The 25,690-nt window shown below is 39.2% G+C and overlaps 3 protein-coding genes across 4 annotated transcripts; all 3 read left to right on the forward strand.

Moving 5' to 3' along the window:
• The first annotated feature begins 17 nt into the window (after positions 1-17).
• znf652 (zinc finger protein 652) lies at positions 18-19,351 on the forward strand. 2 transcript variants are annotated; one of them, XM_073813901.1, is made up of 6 exons: positions 18-477; positions 6,430-7,935; positions 8,213-8,360; positions 12,751-12,866; positions 16,101-16,245; positions 16,608-19,351. In XM_073813901.1, the coding sequence occupies exons 2-6, from the start codon at positions 6,949-6,951 to the stop codon at positions 17,183-17,185; spliced, it is 1,974 nt and encodes a 657-aa protein (XP_073670002.1). In that variant the 5' UTR covers positions 18-477; positions 6,430-6,948; the 3' UTR covers positions 17,186-19,351. The 2 variants fall into 2 exon arrangements, with proteins under 2 accessions (XP_073670002.1, XP_073670003.1); XM_073813902.1 differs by having other exon boundaries at positions 459-594.
• A 461-nt stretch (positions 19,352-19,812) lies between these two features.
• On the forward strand, positions 19,813-22,155 carry phospho1 (phosphoethanolamine/phosphocholine phosphatase 1). The gene is made up of 3 exons (XM_065273184.2): positions 19,813-19,927; positions 20,293-20,329; positions 20,708-22,155. Exon 3 carries the CDS (start codon positions 20,767-20,769, stop codon positions 21,616-21,618), a length of 852 nt encoding a protein of 283 aa, XP_065129256.2. The 5' UTR covers positions 19,813-19,927; positions 20,293-20,329; positions 20,708-20,766; the 3' UTR covers positions 21,619-22,155.
• A 1,000-nt stretch (positions 22,156-23,155) lies between these two features.
• Positions 23,156-25,510, forward strand: natd1 (protein NATD1). Its single transcript, XM_065273206.2, has 3 exons — positions 23,156-23,396; positions 24,099-24,217; positions 24,325-25,510. The coding sequence occupies exons 1-3, from the start codon at positions 23,300-23,302 to the stop codon at positions 24,439-24,441; spliced, it is 333 nt and encodes a 110-aa protein (XP_065129278.1). The 5' UTR covers positions 23,156-23,299; the 3' UTR covers positions 24,442-25,510.
• The last annotated feature ends 180 nt before the right edge of the window (positions 25,511-25,690 follow it).

Here is a 25,690-nt window from a genome sequence, read left to right on the forward strand (position 1 = left end):
GCTTTCTCACAAAGTTAAGCTGGCAGCTGCACAGTGAGTATTTGACAAGTAAAGTCACTTTATTATTCGAGGTGGTTCGCCGCAGGGAGGAAGACGGGCGCGCGCACTGAACGCTGTCAGGTCTCGTTTTATGAAAAGCTGAAAAAAACTCCGACGCTACGCGCGCTTTCCAACACAGACATCGGCGGTACTAGCGCTCGAATAAACCAGGAGGATAGTTGATGCGCGAGATCTAGGCAAGCCACGTAGTGGTGGCTTGTAAACTGTAACAGCAGTGGCCTCGGACTGTCTAGCCTCAAACCAGAGTCATTTATAAACGTCTGCTCATGCATCCGATTACAAACTCTTCGCAAGCACGAAGGACGCACGCCAATGAGCTGTTTGTCCGAAGAAAATAAAGAACGGTGTTGTTTTATCAGATCCTTCCTTACTAAACTTGAGGCGTACGACATGAGGGAGAGGGCGCTCGAGTCTCGGGTGAGTACTCCAACGAAGATCTCGATACAAGTTAATTTCTCGTTTTGCATTTATGTACGATGACAGTTGTTCGCCATATGCAAAAAACAAGGAAATCCTTTTCGGACGTCTCTTAAGGTAACTTACGCTGCCGTCATAGTGACAAGCAATGCATTGCCATGCATTTTTTTTTGTTCGGCAAAAAGGCAATCGTTAAAATGTTATTGTTTTCTTGACTAATTCTGCACACAGACGCGTTAAGACTATTGCAAGTCAAAGCTCGTAGTTTGCATGTACACAGATAGGACATAACAGTATGAATTAAAAAAACAATATCTGAATCGGTGTAAATCTGGGCAGTTTTGATGGAGTAAAAAGTGAAAGTCGTCCACGACGAGGATGTTAGCCTGCTATATACCATGGGGTTAAATCTTGTTGTTGCTGCATGTTCTTTGTCAAGTGGGTCAGAATTTTAAAACCAAGACCGTCCCAAAATGTAACTTTTTTCCTTTGCATCTGAAAATTTTGCAAAAGCATATCCTCCAGTAGCTTAAGTCCACTGCACACAGCTGTATGTGTACTGGGCTGTTAGCTCTGCTAGCGGCCTGCACGCCTGTCGTCCCGACCAACCAATGTTTCCTTCAGTTTAACCCTTTCTTTGCGTCGCTTTCCTGAAAAAGTTACTGTTTGCCAGCGAGTTGCTGAACATCATATGCGCCCTCGTAAACGTTTGTCACGGTATTGTGTGGACCAACAACGCTATATATCGGTATTTTTGCTTATTATTGTTGTGGACGTGTCGGAGTTTGTTGGGGTGTTGTGGATGCGCGCGCTAGGCCCTTCTCAAACTGCAGCGTTGCTAAGCGGCATTAGCTCAAGCTGCAGCTAACACTCATTTTAGGGGGAGAGTAGGAATTTTACCATTTATGTTACGTCTTACTCAAGTTTATAGACATTTTGTTCTTTGTAGTAATACACGTCTACTGAAATTAGACGTACTTGTGGAAATACACGAGTCGCATGCACGCCAGGCATCTTTTACGTAGAAATCTTTGATGAGGTCGTTATTTGTGCATTTTTTTTCTTCTCTTTTATCAGTTTTAGAAAGTTGCATTTTATTCAGTTCCCACGACAGCAAGAATTTTCCACCGAGGTCTTGCACAAAACATTTTTTTTCCAGTAACCTCAAACATTTACTATATGATCATTCATTCTCCAGTATCTTCGAGTTAACAGAGTCTAAGGTCTGCGGGAGTTACAGGTTGTCTTATGGACATGTTCAAAAAGTGTTGAAGGGTAGTGTACACCTGCATTTTAAAACACAATTGCTCTAAATATTTCACTGATACTGATCTTCTTTGATGAATAATTGTAATAATGACATATGCAGGCTGCACCATGTGGCAGTAGATTGCAACTTGGAATAGTTTGGGCGTTATTGTGAATCAAAAATGACAAACATTTAGCCATTTGGATTGACTGTTTTCTACATAAAACCATCCTACAGAACGTAAAGACCATTCTGTGAAAATATAACCTGACATCTTTAATATGGCCCTGTCAACAATTGAAAGGAATGACTCAAATCAAACATTCAGTCTAATAAAATATGAGATTAGCATCAAAGACTTTGTATTTCACAGACAGAGTCACAACTGATGACGTTATTTCATTAGTTTGAAGGCTTGTGTGCCCCAGATGTATGCACGCTAGTCTTTCCATCTGTCGAAAGTCTTTGAGCGTGTAACTTACTTTGATGTGTTTACGTCTATGCAAATTTAAAGGGTTGCTAACCTAGGTGTTTTCAGCAATATAAAAATAGTCTCTGGTATCCCCAGAATGTGTCTGTAAAGTTTAAGCTCAAAATTAACCACAGATCTTTCATTATACATTGTTGAACACGTCCATGGCTGCAATAAAAACATGCAAAGATTATAAATGTGCTTTGGACTACATCAAAACATGTGTCACTGGCAGAAGATTGAACTACGCACTCATAAGGCGGTGTCTGTGAGCGGTCATGGGTGGGGCGCAATCAATGTGACATCACATTGAAAGGGGATCCCCAACAGCCTGTTCGTGCGACTGTTCGGTTTACTGTTAGATTACATGAAGAATAGATGGATTTGTATAATAATAGGATGTTTTTGCACAATCACTGGCGACTCATTTTCTGCATTTTTAGGTTAGGGGGTTTTATATGCAGACATAACTATAACTAAGCCAATATGTAGGTTAATCTTCCCGATAACTAAAACCAAACATTGCTTTAGGCATCAGGACGGTCCCTGACACATCAACGTTTATAATTAAGTTTGTGATTGTACCGTTTGTCAGACCAATGGCGAGATGGTGTCAATGTTTGAGACATCATAGCATCTGTATGTAAAATAACCTATACTAAAGCTTGGGTTTGATTTAGTGTTTGAAGGTAATAAGGTGACTCAGCTTGCGTGTGGTTAATACAGTTGCATAACAGCACTCAAGAAACTCGAGTGCACGCCTTCTGAAAGTCAGATTGGAGATTCGCAGTACTGACATGTTTGATTAAATTTATTAAGATGTGGTTTGAAAAATTGGAGTTCATCGCAAGGCAAAAAAGTCAGAGATGATGTAGAGAGGGATAGATGAAGAGCACAACATTTAAGATGGGGACATGTTGGTGAGAGTGTCAGGTAGAAGGCATTAAAGAAATTATTTAAGTTGCAAAATGGCCACATTGCACATAAACAACATCAGTGCATTTCCTATGCACCTGCACGTGTGACCCTAACAGCTTTTTCCTTTCACAGTATCAATAATAAGGAGGTTAAAGTGGTCTTTATAGATTGAATAGGAAATAAAATCGGTACATGGTTATTAAAAAAGAGGTGGAATGGTGCAATCTTGAAGTTTTCTATGCTCGGCCCTTGAAATTGTGATGATTGATTGCAGGATTAAAACTAAAGGCAAGTAATTTCCCTAGTTGTGAAGATTTTGATTCTGCGATTGTCACCCACATCAAAGCACCTTGCTTTTTATGTACGAGGAGCCCCAAGATTAGTCACCATTATCATCCTCCTACTTGCTCACAATGATGAGAGAAGTAGCCCTGAGGCATTGTGAAACTTCACTTCGATCTCCTGTCTTTAAGTGAGAAAAAAATAAATCTGGGCATCGTCTTTGACCTCTTTCACACAGACTGATATCATGCACTGCTCTTTGCTGTCAATAGATTGCACAATATGCAATCAGATTGACCTTATTTGCATAAATTTGAACAAATTAAGTTTTATTAACTTAATTTCCTCTTTAAAAATGTCTAGATGCTGTGTTGCAGCATCCGTAGACCTGCTTGAGAAGAACCTACATGTAGAGCGTCCTTCTGATAGGTGCACTGGATTCATGACTCATATAGCCATTTAAACTTTTCTCAAGCTTTTCAGAAGCCTTCAGCTCAGAATGAACACATGCATTTGTATTTAACATAACGTAAAGGTGTTTGTTAGTTCATCTTTGGGCCAATTTTACATGCAAGGTCATATCGATGATCATACCAAACATGCCTTGCTTTCAAGGCGTAAACACAGAACAGTGTTCAAAGTGTGCCAAACCAGTGTCTGAAGTATATACACAGTTTGACATACTTATGTGATGTAGAGTTCCTGGCTACTTTCCTATGGCTCCAACGCATGCTTGCATTTTACGTTGTGACCCCTTATGCACCCATCGTGTGGTCACATACGCTGCGCTCTCCAGTTCTCAGAAAGTTTCAAAGCGTACAGGAAGAAAGGTGGAGGTGTGTGCACATGTCTGTGTTGCGTGGGTATATGTGTGTGTGTAATTGAATTTATGTAGGTGTTTGTTTATGGGTATATGACTTTATTTGTGTTGGTGGGTTTGTGTGTGTGTGGCCTGTTTTGTAGTGTAAACTGTTGCTGCACGACAGCTGTTTGATAGAGACAAACGCTCTGCGGCGTGATTATGTTGCTGCGTATCACATCGGCAGTTCAATGTATTATGCAATGGGTTTGTAAGCAGACCTGTGTTTAAACATCACTATATAGTTTTTGAACAATCTTCATTGTTGTAGTCATTATATAAACGTGGGTGTTTCTGACGGAGAACTGCAGATTTGATTACGAAAGTGACTGTAACGTGAACTCCATACGTTAACATACACTTCCTCTTTGACACAACTGATCTGTTTTTCGCTTTTCATCATTCACATGCCACCCCACCCTCAAACGCACACTACTCGCACAGGACACACGATAGTAGTCATGACCTTTTGAACACTGCGTACGTTTGTGGCATAACTCTTTGTTAGAAAACGCACACGTGCATTTTTTATACTTGTATTACTATGAGATATTACTATGAGTGACTGTTAATCCATATACACTGTAGATGTGCATGACTAGGTGTTTACAAAAGTCTAGCTGACTCTTATGAAGCCCTGTATTAGGTTTGGTTACGCCTGACTGCAAAACACCTGTGCAACCCTACTATTGTTGAAAAGTATGTTTTAAAGTATAAAACTTCTGTGCTGACTCTCTTAGCTGCGAATAAGACAGCTGGACTTCATAAAAATACTTCTGCCGTGATTTAAGAGGCGAATAAATGCGAGTCACGCAGCGAGTGTCTTCACAGATGCGACGTGCAGCTCTCTAACCAGACTGTGATTTAGATTAAAATGCGTTAGATTGTCATGCATGGTCAGTGCCGTGCAATGCATTGCGGTGCTGTAAAAGACCCATGCATATTTAATGGTAACGTTTAATTCATGCATAAAAGCAGATTTGGCACACACAACAGAACACAGAGACATTCACAGAGCCGTTCACAGATACTCAGGAAGTCAGGGTCGGTGCCGTTGAGAGTAGAGCGGATAAACAAAGCTATTTTTCCTGTTTGTGGCTGCTGTTGTCTTGTTGTTTTTGACCATGTAAGGTGGGGTCTGGTTTGACATTGAGGGTTCACAGTGTCATTACGCTCTAAGTGCATGTGAGACATTCATCGGTGAACTGATATTTACTGAAAGATCGTTCCTTGAGCGCTCATACTCATGCATCGCTCAAATCACTCACACTGAAACTTGTGGTCTCATTTTGGTTGTTGAGTGTGTAACTGTTCCCGTCGTCAGTTGAAAGTGTCCCGTATGAGGGATTGATATACAGATGAAAGACAAATTAATAGATTAACAAACCCCCTTAACCTAAGTGTTAACCTTGTCAGATATACATCCTGGATTTATCATGAACGATATCTCACGAGGAAAGGTTTTATGCTTTTGGGTTAAAAATGATTTTCTTTTAATGTAAGTTTGAGATTTTTTTCTAATGTCTGTGCACATGTGAATAAATCATCAGATTTGCCAATTAAAAAAAAAAAAGTTAGACAAATTTGATGATAAAGTTAGAATATTAAAGGTGTTTGAGAGTGTGAAATATTTGTGTGTTTACTTGGCTTCATGTGGTTTAATTTGAAGTTGCTCACATACGCTTACACAGAGAAGCGAAAACGGTTGCGGTCTGATGTGTGTTTGTGATTAGTAGTGAGATTCAAGATCTCTACACCTTAACCAGGCTGCAGTTTCAGTTTCTCTCTCTCTCTCTCTCTCTCTCTCTCTCTCCCTCCCTCTCTCTCCCACAAACACACACACACACACACATACATAAAGGATGTATGACACCTGATTTTGAGACAAGAAGTTTAAACCAGGTGTCTGCATTGACTCTAATTACAGAGGTGATGCCTAACGCTGCTTGTCATTTTGATGTGGAGTATCCAGCGGTATCGTAGCCTTTCTTCAATATCTGTTTCGATGACATGCGACCCGTCTTGTTTCAATGGTAGCGGTTGTGGTTCACTTTAACCCGCTTTGATGTAGAAAATATAATGCAGAGGGTCTATGTCTGTCACACCTGAATTATTGGTTAATATTTAATTTCCTTTTTTTAATACTTTACATTGTGTCTTGCTCTCTTTCAGGTAGTTTCTGGCTGCAGGGTGCTGATTTGAAACAGCGGGTAGTGACTGCAAGATCTGAGCCCTGAACCCAGTGGCGGAGACGCTGTCACAGCACAGACGGTGAAGAGATTGCTTTTGTGTCTGATACAGCAGAGATTTCAGAAGAGTGAAATGTGATGTTGAGACATAAACTTGGATCTAAAGCGACGATAGATTGAATTTAAAAACTGTGTTTAGGTACAAAACGAGAGACTTTGTGGGACCTTGGTTTTTTGTCAGTTTCATGCCATAGTAAAAGTCATGGAGGGTCTGTTTGGGCTTGGCTGAAGTCCCATTTGTACTCTTTCAGTTTGCGTACTCTTCTCTTCCACCTTTAGTTTTTTTTCGCCCTCCTCTCGTTCTCCGGGGAGGAGGGGTTAGTTGCCCCCGTATCTCCTTGACAGGAAATTGTGGTTTTCCTTAAACATAAAGAGAAAAACAGTCAGATTTAACGCTGCGGATAAAGTCATCAAGCTTACGGAGGAGGTGTAAGGCCCATAGATGATGTCTCAAGGGGAAGGACAGATCACTCAACCCTCTCAAACCTTCTTCAACAACACCTCGACTCCAGATGCTGAGCTATCTGCCAAACTTTACAAACGAGAAGTTGCGGCCAAACCGTATTCTGTGGTCATCGACAACACGATGGCTATTAGACCCGAACCACAGATGCCCTCCGAGCTAAATCCTCACCCTGCCCTCACCCAGCAGTTTTACAGGGAAGGCTCCGGCACGTCCGCACCCAAGGGGGCGTCCATGAGCAGGAACGGGGGGACGTCGGAAGATTCGGAAGGTGAAGATGGAGCAGGGGCGGAGGGCGAAATTAAACCAGGGCAGATCATTGTGGAGGTCAACCTGAATAACCAGACCTTGCACGTGTCGAAAGGAGACGACACGGCGAGTCCTGACGCCGCAGGCGATGACAAAAGCAATAGTGAGGATGAGGAAGAAGATGAGGAGGAAGAAGAAGAAGATGATGATGAGAGCATAGAAGATGAAGAAAGTGCAGAGGAATCTCTGGATGAGGAGGATGAGGATGAAGATGAGGAAGAGGAGAACAACAATCGACGAACAAGAGCACAGCGGGCAAACAGGGGTCGAGCCGCAGCCCAGCCACAGCGTAAGAGCCGCCGCGTAACCGCGTCATCAAAAGTAAGTGTAACTACGCCCAACACCGGCATGACGACAAGGGGGCGAAGAAAGAATGCAGAGGCTCCGTCCCGAAGGCGTAGACCCGCCAAGCAAGCCAAAGTCTCTGCATCCTCTGCCTCAGGAGCAACAGGAGGAGGGCCCAAAGGTGAAGTTGAGGAGAAAGAGACGTTAACATGTGAGAAATGCCCACGTGTGTTCACTTCTCGCTGGTACTTGGAGAAACACATGAATGTCACGCACAGACGCATGCAGATCTGCGACAAGTGTGGGAAGAAGTTTGTGCTGGAAAGTGAACTTGCCCTGCATCAGCAGACCGACTGTGAGAAGAACATACAGGTAATTTATAACTTTTAAAAAATACTTTATGAATTTATATTTTAATGATTGCAGAGATGAATGTATAATCTCAGATCCTTAAACCAGTAGCTTTGAGAGACTTGAGAGCATTAGAAGATAAAAAATGTGTAATACATGCCAGTGCTGACCAGCAGGTGGAGACTTCAGGCAGGTTTTGTGGGTTATACAGTCTCATACATCTGAGAGTAGGCATCTAGATCTGTACATCTTGCATAACAATTCATTATGTGTATCTTTGTGTTTTTCTCTATCCCAGTGTGTGTCGTGTAACAAGTCTTTTAAGAAACTGTGGTCCCTCCATGAGCATATTAAGATTGTCCATGGCTTTGCCGAAAAGAAATTTGCCTGTGAGATTTGTGAGAAGAAATTCTACACCATGGCCCATGTCCGCAAGCACATGGTCGGTACGTAAATGTTCACACAGACGCTTCAGTTCTGTCCTACTAAATACCTATGATATCTAGAAAAATGAATTCATTTTAATGAAGTTAATTCAAACATAGTTCAAAATTTTTTGGATGAAATTAAATTTAAACATCTTTTCTAGTCTTACTTTATATAATTAGACTATATGTTCACCATAAATTTGTCCTTAGAAGCTACCATGGCGTTTAAAACAAAAGTAAAAAAAGAAAGCTAAGCCTTGCCCGGTTGCATGAAACTTTTTAAGTGAGGGTTTATCTGGGGGAGAAAAAATCCCTGAGGGAAGGGATTTCTTTAAGAGCGTTGCAACAAACGTCTTAACTGTCACCCTTACCTAAGTGATTATACTAAGTATTTTACGGTAGTCTCTGCCAAAACACGGCAATGGAGAAGCGGTTGCTATAGTTACAAAACCTCACAGCATAAACAAATCAACGCACACAAGTCAACTGACGGTGGATTTGTGTACAATGAAACGTTGCAAATAACAGACTGTAAAGTACAGCATGTATAAAACCTCAAATTAATTAAAACTTGAAGCACTTTTATTGACTGATGATCAAATCGATATTCTCCTAATAACCCTGCTGAAAAACAGCATACCAGCAAGACCAGCATATGTTGTGTTTTGGTGCTGGTATGCTGGTGACCACCAGCTAAACCAGCATTAAACCAGCATAATTTCTATGCTGGTTTGATGCTGTCAGTGGCGTGTTTACCCACCACGCAAACCACGCAATTGCGTGGGGCCTCGCGGGCTTGGGGGGCCCCCTACTGGCCACAAGGTGTGCGAAAGTATGTCACGTTTATTCAGACCCGAATCTAAGGTACGGACAAAGCACGCGCGAGCGAGAGACGTGCGAGTATGCACGTAGAATAATATTTGCGCTCATCCTCGCGAGGTCACATATAGGCTACTTCATGAGCGAAACTCTATGGGAAAGCGCACCTCTGCTCATCGCGCACAAATGCAGCCACACAAGTGCTGGAATGAGCGCTCGCTCGACTCTCTCTGTGCTCTCGTAACTGCACAACATTCACTCGATGGTCAAGTTTACTTTAAAGACTTTGGGCTTCACCCTTGTGATTGGTGGTTTGGTTTGATGACACGCATCTTTTGTTCCACACTCATACAGGTATAAACATGATAAAGACACCACACAGGGGTTTAAATCACGTCGAAAATACATAAATCATATTCTGTATCTCATCATTGTCATTAAAATATCATCTTTAGTGTATGTCTAGTCTATATGCTTGTTGTATCTCACAGTAAGTTTGTTTTTGCAATATGAACATTGAGTTTTATGTGATTCCCATCCATAAATTCAAGCAATAACCAACTTACAATGTTGTTTGCTGGTGTTTGTTAGTTCAGTTTGTTAGATCAGTATGAATCTTAATCTAATGCTTCCTCTTTTTCCTCATTTAGTTTTTTTTAGTAAGATTTCAGACACTGAAGTTACAGTTTTAATTACATTGTTTTAAATACATCCTATAATACATTTGCAAGCAAAAGATATATCTGAGAGGGGCGTGAAACATTTTTTTAAACCAAGAATTTTTGTCCTACCAAACTAACAATTTAGTGTTCTTGTAAAAAAATAAACCAGGTTTATATATCTCACTTAAGTCTATATACTGAATATTATTGTTGTGCAATTCAAATGAAAACCCTTGGGCAATTCTGGGGCATGGGGGGCCCCGGTTCTTGGACTTTGCAAAGGGCCACCAAAATGGTAAACACGCCACTGTATGCTGTTTTTTTCAGCAGGGAAATGTGCATCACTTTTCTCTAAGGGATTATTTAGGTTGTTAGAAATGCACGTTGGTACTTCCTTTTTTAAAATAACTATAAAATCAGCCATTGCGTGTGACGTTAAGGGACGCGTTATAGTCCCTTAAAGGAGTAGTCCACTTTAAAGATGGGGTCCATTGACTTTTCATAGTAGGACAAAAATATACTATGGTAAGTCAATGGGCCCCATCTATAAAGTGGACTACTCCTTTAAGTTTTTAAGGTAAATCGGTACTAAGGACTTTGTAGCAACGCATAGCAGAACTTAAGGTAATACTTTAGCTTTAAGGGTAAAACCTTATTGACAGCCTTAGGGGCCAATCACACCAAAAGCGTTTATGGCAGTTGTAGGCGCCTTTTTTGAATGATATTCTATGGGCAGGGAGCGTTTGCGTCATTCGTGTCTTTCCATTGTCCAATTGAATGAGGAGAGAGGCGGGCCTTAAGTTGTAGTGAGGGAAGTTTACAGTTGCTTTGAAGAACCGGACTGCAGTCACTCACTCTCTCCTGCGTGTTTGTGCACCTCTCATCCTCAAACAAGGTCAGAGCAAGCGTCCTCTTTTTAAAGTTTCTGCTAATATGACAGTTAACAGCAAAAGAGCGCTCACACTTCAATATAAAAAGCCACGTTGCACTGCTCTTTAAAAAAAAAGCAGTGCGTCGCCCCTTGCGTTTCGAAGCGTTTAACGACTTTCATGCAACTGGACACAGGCCTATAAGTATGCCATTAGTAGACTAAATTCCCTGAAAGGTGTAAAAATATTTCATAAATTAGATTTACTGACCTGATAAGCCAAACGCAGCAACTCACCCAACCAAATGAGTTTGGGGCGAGACAACTTTTTGTTTGACCACTAGCTGACCTGGATGTGTTCTGTAAATTTAGTTTTTTTGCAACTCTGCAGATTATGCCTCATGCTTTACACTTTAAAGGAAAACACCAACATTTTTCTATATTTCACTATGTTCTTACCTCAACCTAGACAAATTAATACATATCAATTTTTTTCAATGCGTGCACTTCACCAGCATTTAGCCTAGCCCCATTCATTCCTAAGGATCCAAACAGGGATGAATTAAGAAGACACCAAACACTTCCAGCATCCACACAGGAAAAAGCTGCGGGTAAAATAGTATGTCTGTTTCCGGGTGCTGTAGGCAGCATGTTCATTTTTACTTTAATTTTGTATTTGAAATATTTTCAAATATAGACGTGTATCTTAAAGAGCCGCTTCTGGGAAGTCCGCGGCTGTATAAGCATTTACTAAAGTGGCCACAATCAGGTCCGGTAGCGCCGCACAAGCATGCAGTGTAAAAAAATTATTCTGTGAATGAGAGCAAGTAAAAGCGGTCCCCCATGCTGCTTGAACCCAAGAAGTAAAGAGACTTTAAAAAGATTGTCAGTAAAATCAATATTAACACCAGCAATGACAAGGTAAGCTAATAGATTGCTAGGCTATTCCTATGCTATCTACAGTTTTATTACAAACAGCAACCTAAACTACAACGTAACATTAATGTAGACTTGAACATGGTTATCTAAATATAATTTAGTACATTTAAACATCACTGTTTAAAGTTTTTACCAGCCTTTGTATGGTAGCCTACATGCATTGTTTGGCAAAAAGCAGTGTTCCTCTGTTTGTCTGTGTTTTATTAAGCAATTATATGTTAGCCTACATGTAATCCTTATATTGTACTGAAATGAGTTGTATTTCTTGAGGCCTAATCCTCCAATAGCACTTTTAAATAAGTTGTGTCAACCCAGTACATGCCAGGTTTGTGCTGTGAATCTGAATTAAAAGTGAATTAAAGAATAGAAATGAAAAGAGGTTGCGTGTCTTGCCATGTTATTAGGCTATAGGTTGCATTATAGTGCGCTCTAGCTTTATTGTGTTTGGTATGTCTACCATCATTTACCAGATCATTTGTCCATTTATGACTCTGACAGTCATTGTTACTGTATTTTGCCTTAAGTCTTCACTGTGTCTATTCAAAGCTCGAGGGCAAACACGTAACTTCTAGATTTATAAGCATCAATAAACTACATTTTAACATTTTATAATGCCTAGTCATACTTCTGTTATTTTGATGAAAGTAACTCAAAAGTAACGCAAAAGTAGTGTAACTCATTACATTTCAGAGACAGTAATATTCTAATGTAAGTATTTACTTTCAAATGACAGTGATTTGTAATATATAATGGATTACACTTTGGAAGTAACTTACCCAACACTGAAAATGAGAACTATATTGTATGGCGGAATATCACTCCTGGGACGTTTCTCAATATCCGTTCTTGTCTGTACTTGTGGACTTGTGAAACGTCATCAGTCGCGACCCAAGTACTGTTCCAAATCCTTCTCTTTCTGTGTTAGAAAATGTAGTTTTAAGAGCTATTTACACATTCAAAGATGAAGTGCACGCATTGAAAAAAGAAAGGTATGTAATAATTTGTCTGAGTTGAGGTAAGAACATAGTAAAATATTAAAAAAATGGTGGGGTTATCCTTTAAAAGTACAGTCATATACACTATTTGTGTGTAATACAGCAAATTTTGTGTCTTTCTTTAGCTCACACAAAGGACATGCCATTTACCTGTGAAACGTGTGGAAAGTCTTTTAAACGCAGCATGTCTCTGAAAGTGCATTCACTCCAGCATTCAGGAGAAAAGCCCTTCCGTTGTGAGGTATGAACACACACATTTTATGAAAAGGCTGCATTCAGAAAGAAATCGGCTTTCTTTATAAAACAGTTAGTTTAAGTCTTTGATTCTGATTGGTCAGTAGTGTTTTATTTATGTGTTTACATATTTATCATATGATAAAAAAACAGCTTTGACTGCTGCACCTAACAATTCTGTATATTTACAGCATCATTAGCAACGTAAACATGTGAAACATTCTGTTGCTGTTTACAGGGACTGTTTTTAATAATAATAATAATAATAATAAATTTTATTTTTAGGCGCTTTACATGACACTCAAGGACACCTTACAACACAGTAAAACAGGCATTAGTAATGATATACAAAATGTCAATGTCAAAAAACCCTAAAAAACAATATTAAAACCTAAAAAATCACATAAAAGCCACCCGGAAAAGATGGGTCTTAAGGCGAGATTTAAAAACAAGGAGACTACCACTGTTTTGCACATCCTGTGGCAGCAAGTTCCAAAGGTAAGGAGCTGCATGACTAAAAGCCCGGGACCCCATAGAAGTAGTGCGAAGTAGTTTTACCAGTGGTAGCAAGGCTTTTTAATGATTTTACTTCATAAAAGTTTCATTGGTACATATCTTTACAATAATATTTGTAATGCTGTACAGTATCATGTGAACATAAATAAGTCATGACTGAAAAGGTTGCAGGCACAAAACAATGATACAGCACAACCTCTCAAATCTTATTGGTTAAAACATTTAAATTCGTTGCAATGTTATTACATTTAGAGTGCGAATGTCGGTGCTGACACATTTGACCATAACTCTTAAATTTGCGCTATCAAAAAATTTCGACTTGCTCCTGAAAGTAGACCAATTGCAGAAAGTAGATCTTTATCAGATGTTATCTGCAGAGCTGAATGAGCGGATTTGAACAGTAGAGCGCATTAGGTTAAAGTGCAGCAGATTAGAGTAAATGGAATGAAAACGGCTGGAGCACCGGGGTAAAAAAGCTCCTGAATGAAAACTGTGTACATCAGTAACACTAATATGACTTGTATGCATGTAGTACACTATAATGTTTAAGTCTAAAGTGCTAGATTCTTTTGATCTAGTTTTTTTATTATTTCTTAAAGAGCACCAATCGTATCTGATTCACGATTTTACATTTTCTTTGGTGTGTAAGTGTGTATTAGTACATGTTAATGATATGCAAATGGTACAAACCCTAAAGTTAACAATGAAGCGAGTTATCGTCTACGTAAATCTATTTTCTTGGACTACAACAAACACACGGATTGTAGGCAACAGTTTACTTCCTGGGATTGGTGATGTAGACAAGACCGACATTATCATAATTCCTCCTGCTTCAGACTCACAGCCTGTATAAGTTAACTCCTGTTAGCATTGCATTGTGCGCGAATCTTTCAAACATGGTAAGGAGCGTCACATTTCCGGCAGACATCAGATGTATTCAGGCCAATCACAATGTACAGATTAGCTGGCCAATCAGGGACAGAGCTTTTCAAATCGATGAGTTTTGTACATGAATTAGTGCGTTTCAGGAGAGGAAAATCTGGAGCTAAAAAAAATTCTTTTTTAACCATAAACCACGCAGACACATTGTATAATAACATTTTTAAAAAAACGTTGGTTTTTTAGCAATGAAATAGGTGTCCTTTAATAAAAACAGTCAGATTTGTTTATTTTTTTCTATTTAAAGTATAATGAAAAACTCACAACACACAGTACAAATTATGTTGTGCACTTGATGATAACACATTGTGTTAGAAGTTGACAGTCAAATAAACAAAATTTGTGCAAACAGCCTATTTTTGCCTTAGGTTCTAAAGGTTTACATGCTTCTCTGCTAGCACAACAGTTACCCCATAAATAGCAATTAGTTATGACCCAAGAACTCTCTTGTCAGATTTGATCACCCGGTCAGGTTTGTTTTGTGATATTGACCAGCTGACTCCAGCAGGGGCGTCATGTACCAATTTTTGTTAAGGGGGGGCACAGTCTGCACAGCTCACAGAAATTTGTGCATACACAGACATCAAACAAAATATTATAGAGCTTTCACTCTTTCAATTACACTTACATTTCTAACAATCTAAACACTGACTGCAGCGCCCGCCGCCAGAATAAAGTAATGTAACACTATCAAAACTGTCTTCGAAAATCTTTGAAAAGTGACAAGGATGCAGCACAGAATTGATAATATTGTGCATATTTAACAGATTAACCGACAAATAACAGATTAATGGACGCTTCTTGAATTTTGAGCTGGCATGCAAAATCAATTTGGCTAAAAAAAACAAGGGACACGTGCCCCCTCAGTTTGAATGGGCATTACGCCTCTGGACTCCAGTATTTCTCACCGATTGGTGAGCTTTATTTGAAAACTCTAAATACATCAGAGCACCAACTGTATTAAACAAATCATGATATTCATCAATTTGTTTATCCATGTTTGTCTTCTATTTGTTTTTGCACATTTTGTGTTTGTTTATTGGGAACACTGTAAAATGCCAAGTCCACAGCAGAATGTTGACACATTCAAACAACTCTGTATTTCTGTATGTTTGAATAAACAAGAATAAAGGCATAGCTTATTTCAGTTTGTTAGGTAAAGTCTTCAGGCACATTTATTAAACCAATGTCGCCATCCGACTGGAGCCTTTCTAAAAGTACTTTGTATCTGTGTGACTGTGGCAATATTTGCATGAAAAGATCATTTTAGCTTCAGGAGTGCAAAGTTTGTTGTTATGTGCAACCAATAAGAACATTTTAGTGTTGTTATATCCACATAGAGCAGACATCCAAGAATTTTTAACAGAACTGTACATCACTGAAAATAACTTGGTTCCAGTATTTAAATATAATTAGCGCTGAAGAAGGGCACACAATGGATCAGAAAGATTCTTCTTATTGCTTATTAATGCCTTTAAGAAGTCCTTTTTTTTACTTAAATTTTCTTTTAAAGCTTAATTTCTATGGCAGCTGTGATGAGGTGCACACCCGATGAGGGTGGTCAGGGTGGGGCTTTGTAATTTCATATTAGTGAAGTAGTGCAGTCTCAGAAGTGGGGTTGGCCCGATTCCTAAATAGTTTCTTAATGAAAGGTTATATAAACTGTAATGCCAGGTTATTGCGGACTTATTACAATGTTCTGGTTGCTTCAGCAAGACTCTGATTTTGGATGCAAGGTTAAAACGGCATCCACCCACATGCTGTCTATTTCTGTTTGTGTGTTCAGAACTGCGATGAGAGGTTCCAGTATAAATACCAACTGCGGTCTCATATGAGCATTCACATAGGACACAAGCAGTTTATGTGCCAATGGTGCGGCAAAGACTTCAACATGAAGCAGTATTTTGATGAGCACATGAAGACGCACACAGGTGAGGTGCACAAACACAACTGCAAAGTACCAATGATGTTTTTTTATGTATCCTACAGTTGGTCCTTAAAGTCTAAGGTCTCTGTTGTGGGCATATATTGGTTAAAACATTCCCAAAATAGCTACATGTTCTCTGTAATAACACACCACATGTTTAAAGCCCAGCCCTTTAACTTAATGTCCAAAGTAAAAAGCAGTTTTTGGGTTAGCAGAAGGAAAAATGTTATATATACATGAAATATATACATATATACATGAAAATATTCGAAATTAAAACTTAAATTTGCTAATAATATATTAAGACCCAACTTCTGTTTTGCCCATATTGTCTGTTCACAAAGCAATCTCATTTTTCTTTTGCAGGTGAGAAGCCGTTCATCTGTGAAATCTGCGGGAAGAGTTTCACCAGTCGCCCGAATATGAAGCGACACCGGCGCACACACACAGGAGAAAAGCCGTACCCTTGTGAAATCTGTGGCCAGCGCTTTCGCTTTTCCAACATGCTCAAAGCGCACAAGGAGAAGTGCTTTCGTGTCACGAGCCCGGTGACCCTTCAGCCCGCCACCATGGCTGTTCCGATTCACCTTACCGGCCACACCCCTTCTTTGTCAGGCCACACCCCCAGCCCGCCACACCCCACTCAGCCGACGCCTTCCATTGCACCAGTAGGTCCTGGAATGATCGGTCCCGCCACTGGGCTCCTGCCACAAAGAGCGCTCGCCACACATGGCTTATCTAATTTGCACATGCAGACCGTACAACATCACACTCTGCACGGTCACACAGGACACGCCCCCATGACGAGTCACACCCCTCAGCACATTTCAGTGCAGTCTTCTGTCCTGCCCCCTCCACCTGCCCTTTTTAAGAGCGAGCCAATAAACCACTGCGCACACGAGGACGCATACCTGCGACAGGGCGCCGCTCAGCAACACCACTAAAACGTCTAGCAGCTCAATGGAGAAAATATTTCTGCATTACTTGTCTTATTCACACAAGAAGAAACTTAAATGTATTCTTGGTGGTATTGAAAAAACTGATGACTGTAAACACACTTGCCACTAGCACTCGTGACCAAACTGGATTGTTAGACGAATGAACTCCGTGAACTTGTACTCGAAAGTTACAAACACATCAACTTCCCAATGCATTACCCTGACTCATCTTAAACTCTAGTTGTGTATCACAATGATCAAAATGACGTGTCATAGATTTTTCAAAGGCACAAACATGTTATATCTCTGTCTCTCTTATCAAGCTGCTGTTGCAAAGGTTACGGGTTCAAACATTCACATGTCAAAGGTCTACATTTCAAAAATAATCACTTTTACAAAATGCAGTATAAACTCTTCAGAAATGCAGGTCTTCCCACGGAAAGCATTCAACGAAATGATTTACTGACAAACGAATCAAACAGTATGCAGCACTTAAGCAAAACTCAGTGTAGTCAATTCGACTGAAACGTTTCTGTTGCCCGTTTGTGGTCGTCGTTGACGGTTTTATTATTATATCAGAGTTTCTTTCTTTCTGGACAGTGCCTGTAGCTCTCTGGCAGGTTCGGTCGGAGGTTGAGACTGTTAAGAAAGACTAATGCTGTGATGTATCATAGGAAGACTGCAACTAAAGCGAAAACCGACGTTTAACTGTTTTACTGTATGTGCTATATATATATGATCTAACTCACTTAACCAATATTTTTATTTGTATAATGTAGATAAACTTACTCTGTGAGAATTTTTAAAAAGGAAATCGGATTTGTATGTTCTGGTGATGTGCGAGTGTGTACGTTTGCGAGAGTTTGTGTGATGACTTGGAAGAAATGGAAAAGGTGCATTTCTAATTGAAATCAACAGAATGTATTACAGGACTGTGGGTGTGCGTGCGCGTGCGTGTGTGTCTTTGTGGTGCTGGTATCAAAAGCTGCTTTTTAGTTGCTCTCTTTTCCAGGTACATGATTCTTTATCATACACATTATTGAACGTGTGCATAAAAGTGTAAAAATAGTTTGGTTGGGTGTAAAACAGTCATGTTTGAAGCGGCACAGGTCGATTGTGTGATTTTGTTCATTCTTTCGTTAGACTGTCCTCTGCACTTTACTGCCAAGTTAAACGTTTGCGCAACTGACAAGAATCATCACATGTCAAGCATGTGAACCGATGGCTGGCGGTTGGAAAACGGGGAGAATCGGACCAGGATGGAGTGGGATCGATTGAAATGTCAAACATGTGTCTGATTCTCTCCTTTCTCCATCAGTAGATGGAATGCACTTTCTAAACAAATCTTGCTAGATAAGTGAAATACACAGATTATAGTAATGTTTATGTTTTAAAACAAGTAGACTGTCTTTTCTCAGCTAGTTTGTGTCAGCCTCTCTACCCACTCTGGTACAGAAACGTCTGACCTTTATTTTCAGTTTTTCTGTTTTTGAGAGACCACGATGGATTTGCATTAATGTTGGAACTTTTTTATATAATGTTCATTTAACACAGTTTCTGCTAACCTTAAAGAAGTAAAAAGATAAATTAAATAGCAATGAGTACTGCCTACTTATTAGACACAAAATATAATTTTTTATGTGTGTGTGCATGCATGTGTGTTGGAAGGAGAGCGCGACTGAGCAATAAAGAGTAAGATTGCATAATGGCAAAAACGCTCATCTGTATTTGTACAGGGTGACTATTTTGATCAGGTTAAAAAGACAATTAAGTGATGCTATCTACACAAGAGAGGCTTATAAATACACGGCAATACCTCAATAATGTTTCAAAATGGGTTAAGTGTAAAGGTTAAGTTTAAGGGATAGGAAACATAATAGGCCTATGGTGAAAACAATGGAGGTCTGTGAGATGTAATCATTTATAAAGTGAAACAGACATCAATAGGCACATGATTAAAAGTTTTCATTAAGTAAATGACCTGTTTTTTTAACTCTGATGATCAAACAGTACTCTGTCCTGCAGGATAGTTTTTAAATAATTCAAATCAGGCAGAAATGTTTTTATTTCTGTAAAAACATGTTATGATGTGAAGTTCAAAACCCTTAATTTTCCCACAAAAAGCTTTTACAACAGGCTGTTATTTGTGTTTTTAGTAGAAACTTTGTGCAAAAGGAATTAGGATGGTAAATAAGATTGTATTATTTTATAAACATACCATACAAAAACATTACTTGTGTGCATTTTGAGACAAAACAACGGCACAGATTTATTTTAAGATGTCAGTGCAAGCTGTTTTTATAGATTAGACATTTAGTCTTGGATTAGACTTATCCACGATTTTAGTGATTGTTATATATTATATTATGTATTTAAACAACATTTACAAATACACGAGGGTTACATATTAAAGTAATAAAGCCTATTATAGAATACATTAAAAATATTTTTTTAACTGAATATTTCCTTATAAAATTCATATCTGTGAACATCTTTTCCAAACATTAATACAAATTTTAAAAAAATACTTTGTTGAATGTAATAATATGTTTATAATATCGTTCAACGGGTTTTTAATGTTTGTTACGTCAAATGATGGGAGGCGTGGCTTAGCCGGTGAACGTCACTGCGGTTCCATGAATCACCGTGTGACCATAAATCTCCATCGCTGTTGAACAACCGGTCATACCCAGAACGCAGCCGGTCAGGAAGACAGGTGGTGATGATCAACTAGACTTCTAGCTACAGGTAAGGTGTTATTTTTACTTACCAATAATCGCTTACTGTATTATGCAGTGTTTCAAGAGGTTTAGACGTGCTTGACAATAATTTGCAACTTCTCTACTGACCTTCAACTAGTATCAGCTATCAGTGTAGTCCAGTGCAGGTAATTTGTAAATAAATATGGCTGCATCTGCAATGTATAAAGTGAAAGCAATCTCACATAGGTGCTGCATGAGCAATTCAGAGCAAATTTCCATATGAAATATACACATAATGCTAATTATTCAACGTTAAGTTGCACCTAGTAAGGTTTAATTTGCACGCTGCTTGTATCGCATATTTGGTAACTTCTCATCTTAATTATGTCATATTTTCTCGTGCTCTTACAGGTTGACAGTGCCCAGAGGCGACCTCAAAGCGATAAATGTGAGTTGATAGATTTATTATTAGTGTATGAATAAACAGAATTATCTACTGAATGGATCATATAATTTGATCAAGAGTAATAAATATGTTTTATAACACGTTAACAAGGTCTCTTTTTATACGTCTAGCCTCATTTATCTTTTCTTGAATTGTGTCAATAGGTTATGTATAGTTTTCTTATTGTGCATCTGTCACCACCTTAAGATTGTCAGAGTGAAAAACAGATGTTTTTGTGAGAGGAATGTTAAAACTTTTGTAACAGCTATTTCAGACATCTAAAAAAAACTAGACCAGTATTGTCCAGTCATCCTTCCTGTTCTACTTTTTTGTTTGGTTAAAATTCGTATCAGAAAATGAACTTTTCTCCTTTTTGTGCAGAAGAGGAGCAAAAGGAGCTAAAGAAGGAAACTTGTACTGTCTGTTTATTATTCTTGTCCATGATGCGGGACTCTGTCTTCAACTGCTGTGTTTCCCCATCCCACCCCCCTGGAGGAGCAGAGGAGCATCATGAGCATAGTAGCAGAGCTCAGGCTCAGCCCCCTAATGATAGGCGTTTCCTTATATTCTTTGACTTTGATGAGACCCTTGTGGATGAGTGCAGCGACGACTGTATGGTTACCGCGGCGCCTGGTGGAGCCCTGCCCGGTTGGCTGAAGGACACGTACCGCCCTGGTCACTATAATGAGTACATGCAACGTGTGCTGGCCTTCCTCGCCGAACAGGGGGTCACGCCGGCAGCCATCAGAAGCACATTGCAAAAGCTCCCTCCCTGCCCTGGCATCCCATCCTTATTGCAGTTCTTGCTTTCCCAGCCATCACGTGACTTTGAGGTCATTTGTGTGTCTGATGCCAATACAGTCTTCATAGAGACGTGGCTGCAGCACTTGGGGTTCCGCCCACTGTTTCTACGCATTTTCAGCAACCCAGCTCACTTTGATGATAATGGGCAGCTGCAGCTTCGCCCCTTCCACTCCCATGACTGCCTGCGGTGCCCGGCGAACATGTGCAAGGCGGTGGTGGTGAGACAGTACTTGGCCCAGCGCATACGTGAGAGGGGTGGGCGACCCTATCAGAAGGTTCTGTATGTAGGTGATGGTGCCAATGATTTCTGCCCATCACTAACCCTATCACCAGGTGATATTGCGTTCCCCCGTTGGGACTTCCCAATGCATAAACTGATCCGAGAGATGGGGGAAGCCAAACCTGGAGAGTTTAAGGCCACTGTGGTGCCCTGGAAAAGCGGAGAGGATGTCATTAGCACACTAAAGAAGATATTAGAGAGGCCTTAAATATATTTATGCAGCTTTTATGGATATCAAGCCATAAGAAAGTTGTGCAATCTTATACACACTTAAAATCATACTGAAATGAATATGTGTTATGTATGTGTCATTCATACATAATTACTGTTATTTTTGAGAGGTGCTATGATAAATGATTATTTATGTGAAAATGTGTCATCAACTAAAATAATCTTTATTGCTGTTAATGAAAAAGACCCTGGTTGTATTTGTTATTTAAATGTAACCTTTTAGAAAAAAAGATAACCTTTTATATTTCATTTTATCTTTATATATCCATGTAACTATGAAATACAAATTGATCTCAATAGATTTCATTGGTTTTCCTAGACTGCTTGGTTAACATGCCTTTGTGGGTAAACTAATGTTTTTATACTCATACTGTGTTGGCAAGATCTGCTGTAGTTGTTAATTGTGTCTTTTTTTCTATGTCTGTGAGCAAAGAAACCGTTACATAACTGACTGTCACATTATAGATTTGAGATCTATGTAGCTCAAAATGAGATTTAAAGTCATTTATATAACTTTCTGTCTCTTCTGTGTATGTTTTTACCCAGAACCCATTACTTACTGGTCAAGTGTTCAGGATTTCTATATTTGATATTTTATAATCATAATATCAGTCATCTAAACTTTGTATTTGTGGGGAGTTGTCTTGAGAAGAAAATGACCAAACAACAGAAAAAATTTAAAAATTAAACGATTCACTGAAATAATAATTTCCCCAGATATCAATATGGTTTTATATTTAGGCTTGATGATCACTCATGTGACCTATTTAGTTAATTTCTTCAAAATAACAATTTTTTCTACATTTTATGGTTACAGAAATATCAAAAGTACGAACATATCAGTGGAAAGCTAATGCTTTTTATTGTATAGCTAAAGTAACTGGAAATAACTAAGTTTTGCATAATTTAAAAATCTATAAAAATGTAATCACAAAATGTTTATTATGCATTTATAAACTCTTGAAACATAATTAGTGTTGTTTTTATAAAATGTGCAAATAAGCTTTGCAAAAATACTGGCTTATTAAAGGGATAGTTCACCCAAAAAATAAAATAATCTGTCATCATTTACTTATCCCCATGTTGTTCTAAATCTGTATGAATTTCTTTTATCTCATGAACACAAAATAAAATATTTTGGTAAATGATGGTAAGCACACAGCTGATTGTAACCATTGACTTCCATAGTAGAAGAAAAAACAAATATGACGGAATTCAATGGGTACCGTCAACTGTGTGCTTACGGCATCATTTATCAAAATATCTTCTTTTGTGTTCATTAAAATAAAATAAAAAACTCATACAGGTTTAGAACAACATGAAAGTGAGAAAATGGTGACAGAATTTTTTTGAGGGTGAACTATCCCTTTAAAAATGCTTAAATTGGTCTTTTTAACAAAAAATGCATCCCTTCATCTCCATCTGGCGGCCGAACGTGGCACGAGCATTTGAGCACACGAGACCCGCGCGCGTCAAAACAATATCTCTTTCCTGATTGGTCAGCGACGAGCACGTGACTTCACAGCTGATTTCCGTGGATGGCGTGTTTTCGCTGGATCAGATGTTCGTCCTCATCTCGCCGAGGCATGAATGCGCTTCTCATCAGACTCGAACCAGCCGTGGTACACTGAAATACGGTTAGCAGACACACAGACGTTATGGCCCAGGCTACACAGATGAACGTCCTCGACATTAACACGCCATTTAGAGTGGAGCACGACAAGAAAAGGCGACAATTCAGCATCAGACTCAACGGTCAGTAATGCGTCAGATAGCGAAATGGTGGTCGCGGGAGGGAAAAAGACAAACCAACGAACGACCCCCTATTAAATGTGCCTTTTGTTTTTATCTTTAGATTCCCCGACATGATTAACACGTCGACGAATGTAATCCGATGTAGTTACACATTACGTATTAACTCGCAGTGTATGTAAACAAGGCATATTTCCTGCTATGGAACCAGTGGAGATCACACGAACTAGTTGTTTTGCTGGTATGAAGGGAACCCCCACTTCGACCTTAAATGGATGCAGTTCCCTTGGTTCTGTTATTTTAACATCCTCCTTATAAGTATATATCCGATTAATACTGCGATTTTAGTTGTTTTTCTGTTCCGGTCGGAGCGGAAATATCGAAATGTATTGTTGTCAATAGCCACTGTTTGTTCATTTGTTCAAATAAAAAAAATTATTTCTAGCAAAAATACTAAGTTGCTAGCATACTGTCTGGCTAGCCATCCTATCCAGACATCACTTTACTTCCCGCTGTTACATTATGTCTAAAGAAAATAAAGCCCTTACTTTTCTTGTTAATCTATATTATTTGTATATCGATAGAGAAATTAGATAATGATATTAACCGGATGCTCTCGACACACAACAGATTCGCTTTAAATCCGTTTAATCCCGGCCTCAGGCATATTGAGACATATTTTGCTCATTTGTGTTTGGTCTAAAGGTTCCCATGACAGGGCTGTGCTGCTCTATGAATATGTGGGGAAGAAGACTGTTGATCTACAGCACACTGAGGTTCCTGAAGCATACAGAGGACGAGAGATTGCCAAATACTTAGCCAAGGTTGTAGAAACCCTTTTAGATCAACATTAATCAGTTTATATACAATAACATACCGCTGTTGTTTATTTTTTATACATTTAAGTTTTATTTATGTTTGTCCTCTTTAGGCCGCAATGGATTTTGTGGTAGAGGAGGACCTGAAAGCTCACTTGACCTGCTGGTACATCCAGAAATACGTCAAAGAAAATCCTCACCCCCATTACTTGGAGCACATCCTTCATTGAAAGCATGAGAGAAATGGGGACAGGAAATGAAGTTCTCTCAATTCGAATAGGATGTTTTGGGATTGGGTGGGGGGGATATCCCTAACCTGTCTGACTGGTCTTGAAAACTCCACTAAAACGAAAGATTTAATTGTTGTTTGTGAGAGAGAGTGAATGAGACTGGAGGAGAAGTATATGAAACTATACAGCGTGTGTATGTGTAATGATTTCGCAGAGCTTTTCTTATGGGCAGGGAGAGAAGAGTGTGGACTTCGAGGTGGGCAAGAGACTCTGTCTCTTAGTAACTAAAAGTGTTTTGGTATTTTCAAGCCAAGTCATGGCGTAGCACCCTTTATGAATTCAGTATATCAACTGTTTGATATGATCATAAGAGCGTTCCAAGACTCCATGTGGCTCTCTGGCCGTATGCCTTCAGGTTTAGTGGTGCTTATGAGAAAGATGCACATGTATGTATTCCCGCACACCCAAAGAGGATCTCAAACAATACGCAGTGCACATCCAGCCTGGCATTGATTTAAGGAATAGCACAATCAGTGTCCTAGAAGAAACAGCCATTTTATTCCGTGCATGTTTCGGGCTGCTTTTGCATGTGTGGGTCTAGTATATGGCCAGTGAGGAACTCCCAGAGATGATAAAGACAATCGCCCACCCTATAATTCGCAGGGCTGAACCTCTCAGGATGCACACTTAATAAAAACAATAATGCACCTCTGCATAGAGGATTCTGTTACATGTTGTAGGGTGTGTGTGAGAGATGCCTTGAATGGAATGGGTGAATGTATGATTGTCAACGTAAATACTTTCCATTATTCACTGAGCGTGATTCATTATATGCAGGGTAGGCAGTACACAGAGCAGGCTGTGGCATATTCTGCACTGTGATATAAACGTGTGCCACCCTCAATGATCGTGATATTCTTGGTTATGATCATGGAGGCCATAATTTCAAGGAAAACAAGTAGACTCTGTTACAACAACCTTGAATATTTATGATGTTACACAGACTAAAGATGCCTGGAATTCATTGGTTTTTAAACACTTATGTACTCTTACTATTACTCTTAATGGTTTTGAATAAAACGTTTTAAAAAACATTGTATTTGCCCCTTGTTTAATTTTTAGGAGTATGCATCAGACATCGTCCAAATATTGCGATAGAGATATTTTGATTCATGTATATATACATGTCACAAATTATCATATTAAACCATTACAGACAACCTTTATTTAGGTCAGTGTGTATACATCT

The sequence above is a fragment of the Paramisgurnus dabryanus genome, chromosome 3, assembly GCF_030506205.2.
Source record: "Paramisgurnus dabryanus chromosome 3, PD_genome_1.1, whole genome shotgun sequence".
NCBI lineage: Eukaryota > Metazoa > Chordata > Actinopteri > Cypriniformes > Cobitidae > Paramisgurnus > Paramisgurnus dabryanus.